The 16275-nt window shown below is 42.9% G+C and overlaps 1 protein-coding gene across 1 annotated transcript in view; it reads left to right on the top strand.

Annotated features, from left to right (window-relative positions):
* SMCHD1 (structural maintenance of chromosomes flexible hinge domain containing 1) overlaps window positions 1-8119 on the top strand; it is a 457067-nt gene extending 448948 nt beyond the window's left edge. Inside the window, exons 47-48 of the mRNA XM_069731150.1 lie at window positions 63-202; window positions 7986-8119. Of these exons, the coding sequence (XP_069587251.1) occupies window positions 63-181 (119 nt within the window). The 3' untranslated portion in view covers window positions 182-202; window positions 7986-8119. The remainder of the gene's footprint in view (window positions 1-62; window positions 203-7985) is intronic.
* The last annotated feature ends 8156 nt before the right edge of the window (window positions 8120-16275 follow it).

Genomic DNA, 16275 nt, shown 5'->3' with positions numbered 1-16275 from the left:
CATTTGTTGTTTGTTTATTTTTTTATATTTTATTTTTTTTTGCTTCTAAAATATATTTTCAGGTATGACCCCAAAAAATCCTAACAAAAGAACAGAAGATCAGTTTGATCATCTTAATATGTCGGATTGTCCTGTTCCTTCAAAACGAGTAAAAAGAGATACATTAAGGAGAACCAGATAAAGAGAAGACACCAGACCAGAGGTATTTTTGGTTTTGAATGTTCATTTTTTGCTCCCCATCTTCTAAGAGACATAACTTTTTTTATTTTTTGGTCAAAATGGCCATGTGAGGGCTTGTTTTTGCGGGACGATTTGTACTTTTGATCGACACTATTGGTTTTAACATATCATGTACTGCAAAACTACTGGAGAACTGCAAGTTTGGTGAAATTGCAAAAAAAGTGCAATCCCACAGTTGCTTTTTGTTTGTTTTTTTACCATGTTTACTAAATGCTAAAACTGACCTGCCATTCTGATTCTCCAGGTCATTACGAGTTCATAGAGACCAAATATGTGTAGGTTATTATTTATATAATGGTGAAAAAAATTAAAAACATTTTTTTAAAAGAAAAATCGCCATTTTTTCCATCATACATGACGGCACCACGAGAGAGGGGATCCGCCCTTCAAGGACAGGAAACCTTCAAGATAAAAGGGGCGGCTCCTCTCTCCACATCAGTTGGTTTCCTGTCCTTGATGGGGAACCCTCAAGATGAAGACTTCTGAAGACAGAAGAGGATGCCTGGGTCGGATTTGGGCAGGCGCTGGTCTGCTGCACCCGTCACCAGGTACAGGTAGTCGCCTCGGGGGTCATGTATTCCATGACCCCCCTGCAACCCCCCCCCCCCCCGAGCGAAGCATGGTCACAACCCTTGAGGCAATGCCCGGGTAAAAGATTATCCTCGGGGGCCGCAGGTAGCGTTTCCCTCCTGTTGATTAAAAATCCTGCTGTCCTCGGGGGTTACTACATGGTGCCCCCCCTGTTAACCAAAGGTCGCCATGCAGCCCGTAAGGCACATCGGTGCCCGTGCTGGGGTAAGTCTCCTCGGAGGTTTGTAGGCTTCCCTGTCGAGCATTAAGAGCAGGTCTCCCCCTTCCTCCTTCCTACCTGGTCGGTACCGGCTGCACAAAAGGTATGGATTGATGTCTGTAGCATCAGGATGATGGGTGAGTGCTGCACTGCCTCCTGGAGTCCGTGGCATGGAAATTCCCTGTGCTGCGAGCTCCTTCTCAGCCGGCACAGGGTACCCGGAAATGGTGGGTACGCGCATGAGCACAATACCCGGCGGCGTTTGTACAGAAGCTAAGGGGCAGGGGGACCGAAAAAGGCGGCGCGCACCGGAAGTGGTGACCGGATGCGCACCTGGAGCACAGACAGCAGCGTGCACCGGAAGTAAGGACCGGGTGCGTGCGCAGGACCAGACGGCAGTGTTCGGGCAGAGGCAGGATCAAGCAGGTGAATGGTGGCTTAAGAAGCGCACACCGTAAGTGGCTACACGCTCTGGCATAGTTATGCAGCGCAGGCGTTGCCCTAGCAGCCGGCAGATGCAGGATCAACCAGGTGAATAGTTGATTAAGTAGCGCGCACTGGGCGTGGCTACCGGCGGCGCGCATAGAATAAAAGCGCAAATGCATTTATTAACAAGCTGAGGCTGGACCACTACAAAGGCAGGATCATCCAGGTGATTGATTACATATAACATGCAGGTGCGCACATACACCTGATTGTAGCACAAAGTGCTGAGTGGCCAGTAAAGGCAGGATCAACAGGTGATCCATTAAAAAAAAAAAAAAAAGGAAAGTGAGTCTATTTAAACGAACCAGAAGTGCTGCCCTGTGTCGCTCAACCAGGCCAGGTTGATTGTGACTGCTTTTGTTACGTGGTAGTGTGTAAGATGGAGAGCTTTTCGCCGGAGCATTTAATACCACAACAAGAGGTGCATGAAAGGCGGTCTCGCTCAAGTGAAAAGAGCCAAATCTGCCATGGCAGCAGCAGAAGCCACTCGGACAGCGTACGGACGGATCTCCATACCAAGGAGGGGTACCTGGTCTCATTAGGAGACACGGAGAAAACCAGTCAACCTCCGGATCCGGTACCCGTACTTTGAAAGCGTCCGAGTGGTGAGTGAACTTTGAGAAAGTCCAGCACGCTAATGTCTGTTCTTTTCTCTTCTCTTATCTCCGTCTCTCCCCTCTTTTCTTACATACATTTGGGGGGCGGAGTATAGGAGGTCCCCAAAAAATATAAGGCAAAAGCTAAAAATAAGGAATGTCCCTTGTGTAAAAAACCTTTAAAAACATCTTGGAGTAAAAGACTGTGTCAGGCGGAGGAAACACCCTCCTTTACGGAGAGCCTAAGATCTCTGATCCAGTCAGAGGTCTCTAGGTCTGTAAAAGCGTTACAGACAGCCGACACAGATACCAGGTCTAGAGACAGATCCAGCCCCTCAGCAGCATCTCAAAGGGATTCCTCGGAGTCAGAGGAGGACTCGGGTACAGCTCGCTGCTCAGATAGTCACACAGAGGAGGAAGATACATTTCCAGCGGAGGCTACGGATAAGCTTATAAATGCTGTTCGCTCTACCATGGGGCTGGTGGACGAGAAGGCAAAAAAGACAGCCCAAGAACTAATGTTCAGTGGTCTGCAAAAGAAAAGATGGAGGTCATTCCCTATTAATGAACAGCTACAAGAAATGATTGAGGGAATGGCAAAAACCGGAGAAAAATTCCCAAATAGTCAACTCCCTAAAGAGAAGATATCCTTTTGAGGAGGAGGCATCCTCATCTTGGGATTGAGCCCCAAAAATTAATGTGGCAATTTCAAAAGTTGCCAGAAAATCCTCCCTGCCATTCGAGGATCTATGTTCTCTAAAAGAACCTCTGGATAGAAAGGTGGACAGTTCCCTGAAAATAGCATGGGAAGCCTCAGCAGGAGCACTAAGGCCAGCTATCGCGGCCACTTGTGTAGCCAGATCCCTTAAAATATGGATAGACAACCTGGAGGATCAGGTAGAACAAAAAGTTCCCAGAGAGACTATCCTAGAGGCAATACCGGCCATGAGAGCAGCGGCAGTATTTCTAGCTGAGGCTTCAGCTAGACTAGCAGCAAAGTCAGCAGCTTTAGCCAACACAGGACGTCATGCGGTATGGCCTAAATGCTGGCCAGGAGATACACAGGCAAAGATGACACTTTGCTCTTTGCCATGTAGGGGAACTTCCTGTTTGGACCGGCATTAAACGAGGTGTTGGAAAAAGCCGGTGACAAAAAGAAAAATTTTCCAAAGCAGCCATTTCAGCCCTTTCGGTGCTCCTTTCAGAGAGGCCGAAAATTCCGAAGACAGCAGTTTAGAGACCAAGACAGGAGCAACTTGGACAAGCAATCCAGGGGAGGAAAAGGTTTCTATTTTGGCAAGTCCCCCAGGGACACCAAGAAACCCTCCCAGTGACGGTCCTTCTCAGGTGGGAGTGAGGCTCTCTCACTTTCTTCCAGCCTGGGAGAGGATCTCCTCCAGCGTATGGATCCGACATTATAGGATCAGGCCTAAAATTAAAATTCCACCACTGGCCTCCAAGAAGATACATGCATACCCCGATACAGTCCTCCCAAGAGAAACAAGACAGTCTGGAAGGAGAAATAATATCACTCCTAGACAAACATGTCTTGGAAGAAGTTCCAATAGAGGAAAAGATGAAAGCGTTTTACTCCCCCCTTTTAAAAAACGGACAATTGTTGGAGGACAATAATAAATTTAAAAGGCCTCAACAAATATCTAATAATTCCATCTTTCAAAAAGGAAACCATAAAATCAGCAGTGAAACTTCTATATCCTCAGTGTTACATGTCAGTCCTAGACCTAAAGGACGCTTACTATCACGTCCACAACAAGATCGTCAGTTTCTCAGAGTGGCAGTTCAGATGTGGTCCCAGTTGCGTCACTTTCAGTACAGGGCTCTGCCCTTTGGGATAGCAACAGCCCCACGGGTATTTACAAAACTGATTGCAGAGGTCACAGCACATCTCCGAGAAAAAGACACTCTGATAATACCCAATTAGACGACTTCCTGATAGTGGGGGAAAACTTTTCTCACTGTCAGGAGCAGGTCAGAATAGTGATGGACACTCTACAGACACTAGGATGGCAACTGAACCTCAAAAAATCCAAACTAGAGCCAGCAATGGTCCAGAATTTCCTAGGGATCACAGTAGACTCCGTGGCTCAGGAGTGTCGTCTCCCAGAGGAAAAAGATGAAAAAATCAAACACATGATTATGACGATATTAAAAAAAAACAGAGATGACTTTAAGAAGAGCCATGTCGGTGTTAGGGTCCCTAACCTCCTGCATACCAGCAGTAAAATGGGCCCAGTTCCATGCAAGAGAACTGCAATGGTGTGCTGCAGAACGACCTGGAACTTCAGGGGCAGCTAGAGCAGAAGCTCATTCTCCCTCTCTCTGTACTCCAATCACTCAGATGGTGGTTACAGATAGTCATCTCCGAGGGGGCACCCATTTTCGGTCACTGATGCACATAACCAAAAGACTCATGACTCTAGCCGAAATGGCATTTCCTTTCATTATCGGCCCTGCATATTCGAGGTGTGGACAATATAAAGGCAGATTTTTTAAGCAGGAACCACTTAAGACAAGAGGAATGGTGCCTAAAAAAGTAAATTTTTCAACGGATAGTACACATGTGGGGTGATATAACAATAAATAATAATAATAATAATGTGGGGAAGTCCCAGTGTAGACCTCTTTGCCTCAAAAGCCAACAAAAAAGTTCAAAAGTTCTGCTCCCTGAACCCAGCAGACAGGCCGTTGGCAGTAGACACCTTCAGCATAGAATGGACGTCAGGACTCTTCTATGCCTTCCCACTGATATGTCTAATTCCAGCAGTTCTGAAGAAGATCAGGGAGGACAAGGCCAGAGTGATTGTAATAGCTCCCTTCTGGCCGAAAAAACCATGGTTTTACTGGCTGAGAGTGAAGTCAATGACGGACCCGTGGGTACTCCTGGAAGACCAGGACCTTCTAACACAGGGTCCCTTCAACCACCCGCAGAATTCCTTGCTACATTTGACAGCATGGCATTGGAACTGTCGTTGATAGAGAAAGAAGGGTTCTCAGCTGATTTAATATCCACCTTGCTTAGTAGCAGAAAACCAGTAACGATCAAGATCTATGGGAGAATATGGAAGAAATTCCTGTCCAGCTCACGGCCAATACGGGAAGGGGAGGTCCCGATAGTGGCAATACTGGAGTTCCTGCAAAAGGGCTTAGATCTGGGATTAGCTGTTAGTACCCTCAAAGTACACATTTCAGCTTTAGCAGCCTTATTCAACTGTGACCTGGCAAGCAATAGGTAGGTGGTGAGGTTTATCCGAACCTGTAGTAGAGCTGACTCTGTTCCATCCCCTACTCCTCCACCATGGGAGCTAAATTTAGTGTTGACAGCTTTGACAGAAAGCCCCTTTGAGCCATTAAATACAACATCTGATAAAGTACTAACATTAAAGACCGCTTTGTTAGTGGCACTTACATCGGCCCGTAAGGTTGGGGATTTGCACGCTCTGTCAGCTGACCCCCCTTACACGCAAATTATGGACGATAGGGTTGTATTAAAATGAGATCCGGCATATCTCTCCAAAGTGGTATCGAGATTCCATAGGGCTCAGGATATAACCCTACCCTCTTTCTGTCCCAATCCTAGCAACAAGAAAGAGGAGAGACTCCATTGCCTAGATGTCAGGAGATGTATCCTACAGTATTTAGAGAAGACAAGATCCTGGAGGAAACAGAGGGCTTTGTTTATTTCATTCCAGGAGTCAAGGAAGGGCCTTAAAGACTCAAAACAAACTATCGCTAGATGGGTGAGAGAGGCCATTATTCTAGCGTATAGTAGTGCAGGCAGGGTTGTTCCACAGGGTCTGAAAGCCCACTCCACGAGGGCTATGGCGACGTCATGGGCGGAGAGAGCAGATGCTACCATCGACCAAATCTGTAAGGCGGCCACTTGGTCCTCTCCGTCTACATTTTTTAAACATTATAGACTAGTGTTACAAGCAGTGATCCCTCCCTAAAAGAGAATACAAATCTCTGTAACTCTCTCGTGGTGCCATCATGTATGATGGAAAAACACGGGTATTACATACCTGGTAATGTGTTTTTTCATGAGACATGACGGCACCCTTATATTTCCACCCTTTTGATCACGTCATTAGTTGGGTGCATTATTAGCATTATTTGTATTATACACTCCCTCAGGTGTCGGTGAATAGAACTGTATAGGATGTATTATTTATGTGTACACTAACCGGCGGAGTTCCTCTCGTACTCTGTAAAACAACTGATGTGGAGAGAGGAGCCACTACTTTTATCTTGAAGGTTTCCTGTCCTTGAAGGGCGGATCCCCTCTCTCATAGTGCCGTCATGTCTCATGAAAAAACACGTTACCAGGTATGTAATACCCGTGTTTCCGATACTTGTCTCAATTTTTCGCGATCTCGGATTAGGTGAGGGCTTATTTTTTGTGTGTCGAGCTGACATTTTTTTTTAGACCATTTTGGTGTAAATATGGTCTTTTGATCACCCATTATTGCATTTTAATGCAATGTTGCGACAACCAAGTAGTTCTGGCATTTTGACTCTTTTTCTCGTTACGCCGTTTAGCAATTGGGTTAATTCTTTTTTTATGTTGATAGATCGGGCGATTCTCAACACGGCGATACCAAATAATTTGTATTTTTTTTATTTTGAATGGGGCGAAAGGGGGGTGATTTGAACTTTATATATTTTTATTATATATTTAAAAACCGTTTTTTTACTTTTTATATGCTTCAGTAGTCTTCATGGGAGACTAGAAACTGCCATAATCCAATCGGCTCTGCTACATACCGGAGATGATCAGATCTCCTGTATGTAGCAGTATTGCTCACTTGCTATGAACGCCGACCACCGGGCGGGATTTCTGGCCGAAATCACGCGTTAAATGCCGCTGTCAGAGATTGACAGTGGCATTTAACTAGTTAACATCCGCGGATGGATCGCAATTCCACCCGCGGTTTTTAGAGGCACTTGGCAGTTGTTCAAAACAGCTGACATGTGTTGGAAAAGATGTGGGCTCAGCATCGGAGCCCACATCAAAGGGAGGGAGTCCAACATTGGCGTACTATTACGCCAAATGTCGGAAAGGGGTTAAAAGGTACTTGTGTCATACAGCATTGTATCCGTGTGCTGATGTACATGTTGACCACGTGTATGGCCACAACCCCTCTGACAGCAATAAAAGCAATCTACTCACAAATGTAACTCAGCTAATCAGGAATTTACATCACTTTGGCGTGGATGCAATGCTAAAATCTGAATACATTACACATCACTGGTGTGTTAACTGGATTTTTGCATGCTACTTATTCCCCATTTTTATTCTCGTGGGGTGAAAAAAAAAAACAGCAGTTCTGTTTACAAGGTTGTTTTTACAGCAGTTACTGTGCAGTAGATATGGCATGATAACCTTTTTTTTGCAGGCCAAGTTGTAATTTTCATTAATTTTGAGTACATAAGACATGCAAGAAATGATGCTTTTGTCGCATCCTCATTTGTTCTTGTTTTTTTTGTAACAAGTTGAACAACATAGAGCAGCCTATGGGGGAAATTGCTAGAGGAAGCTGTACCCAGATTATCTGCATTCGAGTTGAAAAACTGACCCTGAAAAAAAAAATCCAAATGTGTGTGCAAAGTTTTGGTATTCTACTAAGGATTTTAAAGTTACATTTCGTGATAACATTTTTGAACTGAAGTAAAACTCTCTGCATCTGTCCTCTTGTCAACAATTGTCTATGCATTTTCCATCTTGTCTGTGCACATATAAATCTTTTCTGGATATAATCTAATTCAAATCATTCGTAAGTACTTTTTTATGCTCTGATGTAGATGTGCATTTTCTGTCTTAATGTTTGGTTCACTTCTCACTTTTTCCCCCACAGATTGGAACATAGCCAAAGTTTAATTTGCATTTAGGTTCCCAAGAGACAAAAAGAAGATTAGAACTGCTCCCACATCTATTTCTGCTGGGGGTGTTGTAGTTTGCAAATATCTGTATTTTTATAGAAACCGTCAAGAAATAAACTTATGTTAGTATGAGTTATGTATAAGATGCTTTGGACTATTTTGTAAATGTAAGTATCTAATGTCTCACTTTGCTTGTGCAGATCCATTAATTATGCCAAGTTTCATTCATTACTTTCAGACATGCTAATACATTTCCAGTTTTCTATATAGAACTTTTGAATTTGTTTTTTCTGATACCATAGAAAGCGTATGCAAGAAATTACTAATGGTCAGTCATATGCGCTAGAGCATTTGTGTAAGACCCTTAAAGGGAACCTGTCATCAAGCATAAACGCTAGTAACCTGCAGATATAAGGTTAATCTTCAGACTGATAGCGTTACTAACCTGCCCGACACCTGCACGTAGCTGAATGCTGCAGGTAGAAAATTAACTTTTTTCTCCCCAGCAGCAGCAGTTTCAGCCACGGTGGCGGCTTCCGAGTGGGTTCAGTAACCGCTTTGATAATACATAGAGGTGGCTGTAACTGCGCCCCTGGCACTGACACTGACTCTGCATTGAAACTGGCTGTCAGTGCCGGGGGTGCAGTTACAGCCGCCGCTCACTATACTCAGAGCTGGCGTTGCCCCCGTGATTAAAACCTTATGATGCTGGAAAGAATAAAGTTAATTTTCTCCCTCCAGCATTCGATAACGTGCAAGTGCCGGGCAGGTTAGTAATGCTATTAACCTGCAGATTAATGCCATATCTGCATGTTAAGAGCGTTTTTGGTAGTGACGGGTTCCCTTTAAATCAGACCAAGAAAATACATGTTGTTATGACATTAATTTATAGAGTAACACGATACAAAACTGGCAGTGATATTTTTTTTTTTGTGTGAAAAAATTGTTCATTTACTTTTAAATTACCAGCTAACAGTATTTCTGTCCTTTTTATTAGCTATATTTTCTGGGCATGTATACCATTTTAGGTAATACTTGTTTAGTCCCATTTCTTTTATAGTTTTTCTGAAAATACTCAAATTTGTTCATCTTTCTCAATTCCTGCAACTGTTTGTGTAATTTTAGATCACTTACATTAGATTAGTAAACTAGCTAAAACATGGAATGCTACATCTTATACCTACTATTTTAAGACTGTGTTTTCTAAGGTGGTTTAAAAAAAAAGTGTCTTCATTTTAAAGACAAATGGTGTCTTCATTTTTCAAAGACAAATGCTTCTTATTTTGTAAAATTTTTATTTTAATTTTAAAAAATGTTTTGAATAAAAACAGTTATGAATTTGAGTCATGCTTTTTCAATAAAGTAAATGTCAGACTTTGCATGAGTAGTTTTCTTAGCAAACAAAAAGGTAGTGAAATGATAAATTGAAATGTGAAAAGGACTTTAGTAATTTCTTCTGAAACATTAAATCCTTCCATTTTTCTGCTATGTATAGCACAAGCGATTGGACGATCACAGCTTCGAGTCTCCTAAGGAGACTATTACATTCAGTAAAATAAAAGTCTAAAAAAAAACGCAAATCAACCCCCTTATCCCATTAAAAATTAAAAATGCGCATATTTGGTATATCTGTGTTCAGAGATATCTGCTCTATCAAAAATAAAATAAATTGATCCGATTGGTAAACATTGCAATGAGAAAAAAATCAAATGTCAGAATTGCATTTTTGGTTTTCACAACATTGCAATAAAAGGCAATCAAAATATCGTATGTACCCCAAAATGGTATGAAGTAAAAACGTCCGCTCGTATTGGAAAAGGGCGAGAAAAGCAAAAAAATTTTTTATAAATTTTCCCCAAAAAATTCACCACCTAAATAAAGAAAAAAATATACTATACTATTTTGTCTCTCACACCTAAATCTTTTTACTTACGAGCGCTGTGACAAAGTTTTTTGTAGAAACAGCAATTGCTCATAATGCACATAAGGGGTGACCCGTTTGCCACCAGATCCACTGGGTGTGTTTTGGCTGTTGCGGAAGTCATGTACAAAGTGATCCCTAATAGATCTCCAACGGGTATGGACAGCATCGGCTTTAAAGTAAAAAAATAAATAAATAAATTACAAAATAATTTTGACAGCTTGCAATCTTTACATTTCGCAAGTTAACTTCATCAATATTTACCAATTTTTTTCTTAGAGGATGCCGACTTCTCCATATATAGTGGGTCAAAATGGCATATGATTTTATCCCACAACTTCCTGTTTTTCACTATATCATGGTGGGAGCTGTCACTTTGGTCCCATATGGACGGATTGGCTTCCACTAGAGTGATCAGCGTCTCGTTCTGTATGCGGGTTTTTTTTAGCCATAAAATTTATTAAAAGAAAAAGTCCTATGAATATATGTCCAACAGTCTAGGTACAAAAACAACATGCAAAACATATCAAACGTATCAATATTAACAATATACAACTTATCTGCAGTGGGGTGGGGGGAATCATCCCAAATGGCAACAGACAAGTCAGTCCAGGTGGTGATACCTTCCATAAATGAAAAAGTGAGAGACCGCAAAACAAATATATAAAGGTTAAAATAATCTTCTAGCAAAGTTTTATTGGATATAAGAGATTACTGTCATGGGAAACTTCAGGAGAACAGTTATCAAATGGAAAAACAAAGTTCTTAAGTGGAAAACAGGACTAGTCATTTGCTAAGGACTCAAGGAAAAGAATGGCTTGGAATCTCTGGTTCTCATGGAGGGAGTTTTTTTTGGCAGTTGTCCTCTGGCCTTGGGTGAAGATCTCTTACCCTGCAACGATCATTTTTCAGGCCTCTGCATTTGAGGAAAGGTGAGGTTGACATCTAAAAGCATCCAGGAAGGAACATCAATTTGTGAATTAAGGTACCGTCACACTAGACGATATCGCTAGCGATCCGTGACGTTGCAGCGTCCTGGCTAGCGATATCGTCCAGTGTGACACGCAGCAGCGATCAGGCCCCTGCTGTGATGTCGCTGGTCGGGGAAGAAAGGCCAGAACTTTATTTCGTCGCTGGCTCTCCCGCTGACATCGCTGAATCGGTGTGTGTGACACCGATTCAGCGATGTCTTCGCTGGTAACCAGGGTAAACATCGGGTTACTAAGCACAGGGCCGCGCTTAGTAACCCGATGTTTACCCTGGTTACCATCGTTAAAGTAAAAAAAACAAACACTACATACTTGCCCTCCGCTGTCTGTCCTCGGCGCTCTGCTTCTCTGCTCTGGCTGTGAGCGCCGGGCAGCCGGAAAGCAGAGCGGTGACGTCACCGCTCTGCTTTCCGGCCGCTGTGCTCACAGCCAGAGCAGAGAAGCAGAGCGCCGGGGACAGACAGCGGTAGGTAAGTATGTAGTGTTTGTTTTTTTACTTTAACGATGGTAACCAGGGTAAACATCGGGTTACTAAGCGCGGCCCTGCGCTTAGTAACCCGATGTTTACCCTGGTTACCGGCATCGTTGGTCGCTGGAGAGCTGTCTGTGTGACAGCTCTCCAGCGACCAAACAGCGACGCTGCAGCGATACGGATCGTTGTCGGTATCGCTGCAGCGTCGCTTAGTGTGACGGTACCTTTACTGGTAAATCCCATGACGCTTGGCGGTCCTCTGGGGTGCGTATGAAGATTTGCATGCCTCCTTTCATAACTGCAAGGCCAAATGGATAGAGCCATCTATACATGAGCTTGTTTGCACATAAAGCGTCCAGGAGCGGCTTTATTTTCCTCCTTTTCACCAGAATGGAGGGCGCTATGTCTTGGATTCTCTGTATCGGATTGCTGTCATAAGATATTGCTGAAATTTCTCTCACTTTAGTTAAGATGGCTGAGGTGTCCATGTAGCTCAAAAGACCACATACTTTGTCTCTTGGAGGGTCTAAGGTTTTAGGTTTGAGTCTCAGTGCTCTATGTACCCTTTCGATGATAATATTTTAAGCTCTTTCAGGGCCCACTATGGAAGCGCATATTTCTGTAGTGATTTTCTTTAGAGTACCTGGAACATATGGATCTGGGACTCCTTTAATCTTAGATTTTTGCACCTGCTCCTATTCTCTTGATTTTCTATGGTCAGCATAGCAGAGTTCAATTGGTGGTTTTGTTTGACCATTTGGTCTTTCAAGGTTTCCGAAAAGTCCAGTAGGTCAGTTTGCACAGATTTGAGGGTTTCAACCCTGTAACCCAGCCAATTTCTGCAATAGTGGTTGTATTGCCTATGCCAATGTTTTTTTTTTGTTTTTTTTTAAGAATGATCGGGAAATCGGTGCAAGGGCTGATGAGTGAGAGTCTGAATCTGAGCCAACATTACTAGAATCTGTGTCAGATGCTGAGGCTTGAGTTTAAAGTTGGGAAGTCATTTTCCGGGAAGACTTTTGAGGAGTAGACAACTTTTTTTAGAAACTTGTCGAGTTCATCTTGTTTTCGAGGAACTACAGTACTCTCAGGATCTTTAACATGCTCCTTTATTTGTTTTAACCATTTTGAAATGCCAATTATGAGCATGTGAGAAACAATATCACCATCTGTTCATATTTTAGTTTTAAATTGGCATCTTAATTAAGGGGGGTCAGTTTGCCTTTCTTGTTGATCAGGATGGATCCCAAGCTTTAGATCTGACATTTACTGTCTCCGTAATTGGGTTTTAAGAGGTGAGAGTCCTTAATATACGTAGTTTTGTAGTTTGTGGCCGAAAGAACAACAATGTCTTATTGCTTATAATGGTAATTTTGGTGGATACAATCTGCTTTCTATGGATCAATATTTTAGTGGGATTACAGTTCCATAAAAGAACAGAAGGTGGCAGTGTTATCTTTGTAGTTTAAATTTTAAGCTGAGAGAGGAAAAACTGACCCAACACAGTAAATAATTCATGTTTACCAGTATATCAAGCTAAGTGTATGTGTGTGTATGTATCAAGCTATGCTGACTCCACATAGCCCTGCCCACTCCACTTAGCCACACTCACTCCACATGCAAAACCCCATCCACACGACCCACATTGTTAGCGCACACAGGCGGAGACACATTCACCTCGAAAGTCACCCTGCAAAAACTCACTGGCTGTGACGTCCCAGCTGCTGCTATCTAAAATCAGGGTCGCTGCCTTCAGAGTTTTAGTGCATAGTAGGCACAGGCCACATGTAGCTCCGTGAGGGCAAATAGTGGAGTGTGTACGCGAGGGGCAAATAGTGGAGTGTGCGCGAGGGGCAAATATGAGAAGTGAGGTGCTGCTGCAGTATGAGGCTGTGTATAAGGCCACATTCACAAGTCTGGCTGGCTGTGTGGAAGGGTTATTCTAGCTCCGAAAAATGATAGTGTCAACAAGATCAATCCTCTTACTGTGGATACAGTGACAGACCCTGATCAAGCATTACTCTATCCAACAGAGTTCCTCAACTCCTTTGAACCACAAGGACTTCCTTCCCATAAACTCTTTCTAAAACTTGGAGCACCTATTCTGCTGTTGAGAAATTTAGATCCACCAAAGCTGTTTAATGGAACAAGACTTTTGATTAAGAACCTGTTTACACATGTAATTGAAGCAACTATTTTAAAAGGATGTGCCAAAGGAGAGGACATTTTCATTCCAAGAATTCCACTCATTCCATCTGATTTGCCTTTTATTTTAAACGCCTCTAGTTTCCAGTTCGACAGGCATTTGCAATGTCTATTAACAAGGCTCATGGACAGTCCTTAAAAGTGGTAGGGAGCAATTTGCAATCTCAGTGCTTTTCCAATGGTCAACTTTACATGGCCTGTTCAAGAGTCGGAACTGCCAAAAATCTGTTCATCTTTGCACCAGAAGGAACAATCAAAAATGATGTTTATCAAAAGGCTCTTGAATGAGTTGAAAATAAAATAAAATCAATACTTAGGTAATGATTTAGTTAGTGTTGCAAATCTGTATTGTTGAAAATATATATGATGTGAAATGTTTTGATGTGCAATATAATCATAATTTGTTATGACTAACCACAGATAGTTACTATGCCTGGGCAATGCCGGGCTCTTCAGCTAGTAATCAAAAAGAGCGAGTCCCAAAGTATAAGATTTACACTTATAGTTTCTTTGATGTGTTATTAATAGTTACCTCTGCTGTGAACAGAGGAAATTTCTGTTTACGCCTGTTTTAGAAATATGCTTCCTCACAAAATGGCAGAAAATGGTGCCAAAATTTAGCAAAGTAGCAAAACTAATGCTTTGTTAAAGTAAAGACTTTGCAGAGCACTGTGGTGTTTTAGTTCTAAAACCTGTTGAATCAGGGTCAGAATATGCAGTAAGGCTACGTTCACATTGGCGTTCCGCCAATGTGCGTCGCTGTTGCGCCGGCGACGCAGCGGCGACGCAGCGGCGACGCGCCCCTATGTTTAACATAGGGGACGCGTGCGTCGTTTTGGTGGTGTTTTTCGCCACGTGCGTCGTTTCCGACGCTAGCGTCGGACGCAAGAAAACGCTACATGTAGCATTTTCTGTGCATCCGATTTTCGTCAGAAAACGACGCACGCGTCGCAAAACGCGCGCGTTTTAGCGTGCGTCGCGCGTTGCGTCGCCGACGCACGGCGGCGCAACGCTAATGTGAACGTAGCCTAAGATAGCAGTGGGGGAGGGGGAGCTGCAGGGAGCAGTGCAGCAGTCACTTCTAGTGTTTTACATAGTGGTGGATTTTGGCATTAAAACAGGTATGGGAGATGTGCCTCCACTAGCAACAAAAATAAATTGTGATAATACGAGTACATGCTGAAAGGGAGAGGACATCAGATGTTTACAGATTGCCTGTGTTAGCTTTAAGCAAGCTGAGGGGACTTTTCCGGAAGTTGCTGTGCAGCACCTGTAGCTGGGGAATCCCCTACAACCTTTCCTGCGTTTAATCACAGCCCGTGCCCTCTCCTCTGCGATGAATAGATGCCGCACTGACTCCCCTCCACTCTTGGATCTCAGCTCACCCTTCCCCACCGACCAGGAGTTTATTCCAGGTTAGTTTCTCCTGCATGGATGGCAATGTCACAGCAGTTTACTTCTCACTCTCCATGCAAGCAGGGGAACTCATCAAGAGAGCTATAGTGGCTAGAATTGACTTTAAAGTCTGAAAATGTGCTTTTTCAGAGTCTAGGAGCAGAAGCTCATGCAAGATGTGACCTCTCTTTGTCATAAATATTTTTGTTAAAAAAATTAAACAAAAAAATAAACATACACATGTACACACTAGTTTGCCCCTTCAATGAACACTGTGAGGCAGTGACCGGTGTTATATGCGAGGGTCGCTATGGGTCCCCCAGGATGTGCGAAGAAGCATATGGAGGCTGTGGGAGTGTATTGCAGTCACAGGCATAGCTGTGTTTGCAAGGCAGAATAGAAGAGTCAGTCTTGGGGCAGCTATTTGTCCAAGGCAGATTTAACAAAACCCACCATGGGCTTTTATTTTTTAAATCTACAGGATGATAGTGGGGTAGTCCATTTCCTGCCCAGGCCCCAGGTTTTACATGTGGCGTACAGCCACTGGTTTGTTTGTAAACACCCCTACAGCACAGAGTTGGGTGTGTCAGTGTTAGTTTGGGAAGTATATCGTGGCACAGCTGTGTTAGTGCACAAAATAGGTTCCTCAAACCAGTGAACATATAGTGTAATAATTTGGCACTCAACTTATTTGCGTCTGTTTAGAAATAAATATTTTATTGCAGTCCAAATAAACGTTTCGGTCTAAACAAGACCTTCTTCAGTAAACTGCATTTAGACATTGTACAAAAAAAGGAAAAACAATAAGGATACATAACAATGTATACAGAAAAAGTACAAATTGCAAAAACAACAAAGTAAATCTCGTTCCATTGGGTGCATGGTGATGGAAGTGAGGGTAGGAAAAATAAGGAAGGGAGAGAAAGGAAATAACTATATACCCGACTGCTCTTGTGGTGTCACTAGTAGGTGTCACTGTACATCAGTAAAGGCCAATGCATATGTAAGGGCTCACTCAGTAAAACCCCTCGGGAGAGTAATCTCCCTAAAGAATAAGAATAAAGTGTTAGAAATAGGTACACGGGTAAAAACGTAAAAGAACGTTCTGGTGAAAGTGAAGCTAGTATACTAACCAAGTGTAACCATGCGTCTAGAAAGACATTCACATGTAGGGCTTCAGATTGCTTATGAGGAGAAAGCTGTAATAAGGTATATGAACCAATATCAATCCTATTATATCTATAATGTACATAATGTGTCAAGACAATAGGGGAAATGGTATC

The sequence above is a fragment of the Ranitomeya imitator genome, chromosome 6 (assembly GCF_032444005.1).
Source record: "Ranitomeya imitator isolate aRanImi1 chromosome 6, aRanImi1.pri, whole genome shotgun sequence".
Lineage (NCBI taxonomy): Eukaryota > Metazoa > Chordata > Amphibia > Anura > Dendrobatidae > Ranitomeya > Ranitomeya imitator.
Note: the sequence above shows the minus strand (reverse complement) of the source record. Positions and strands in the feature narration are given on the sequence as shown.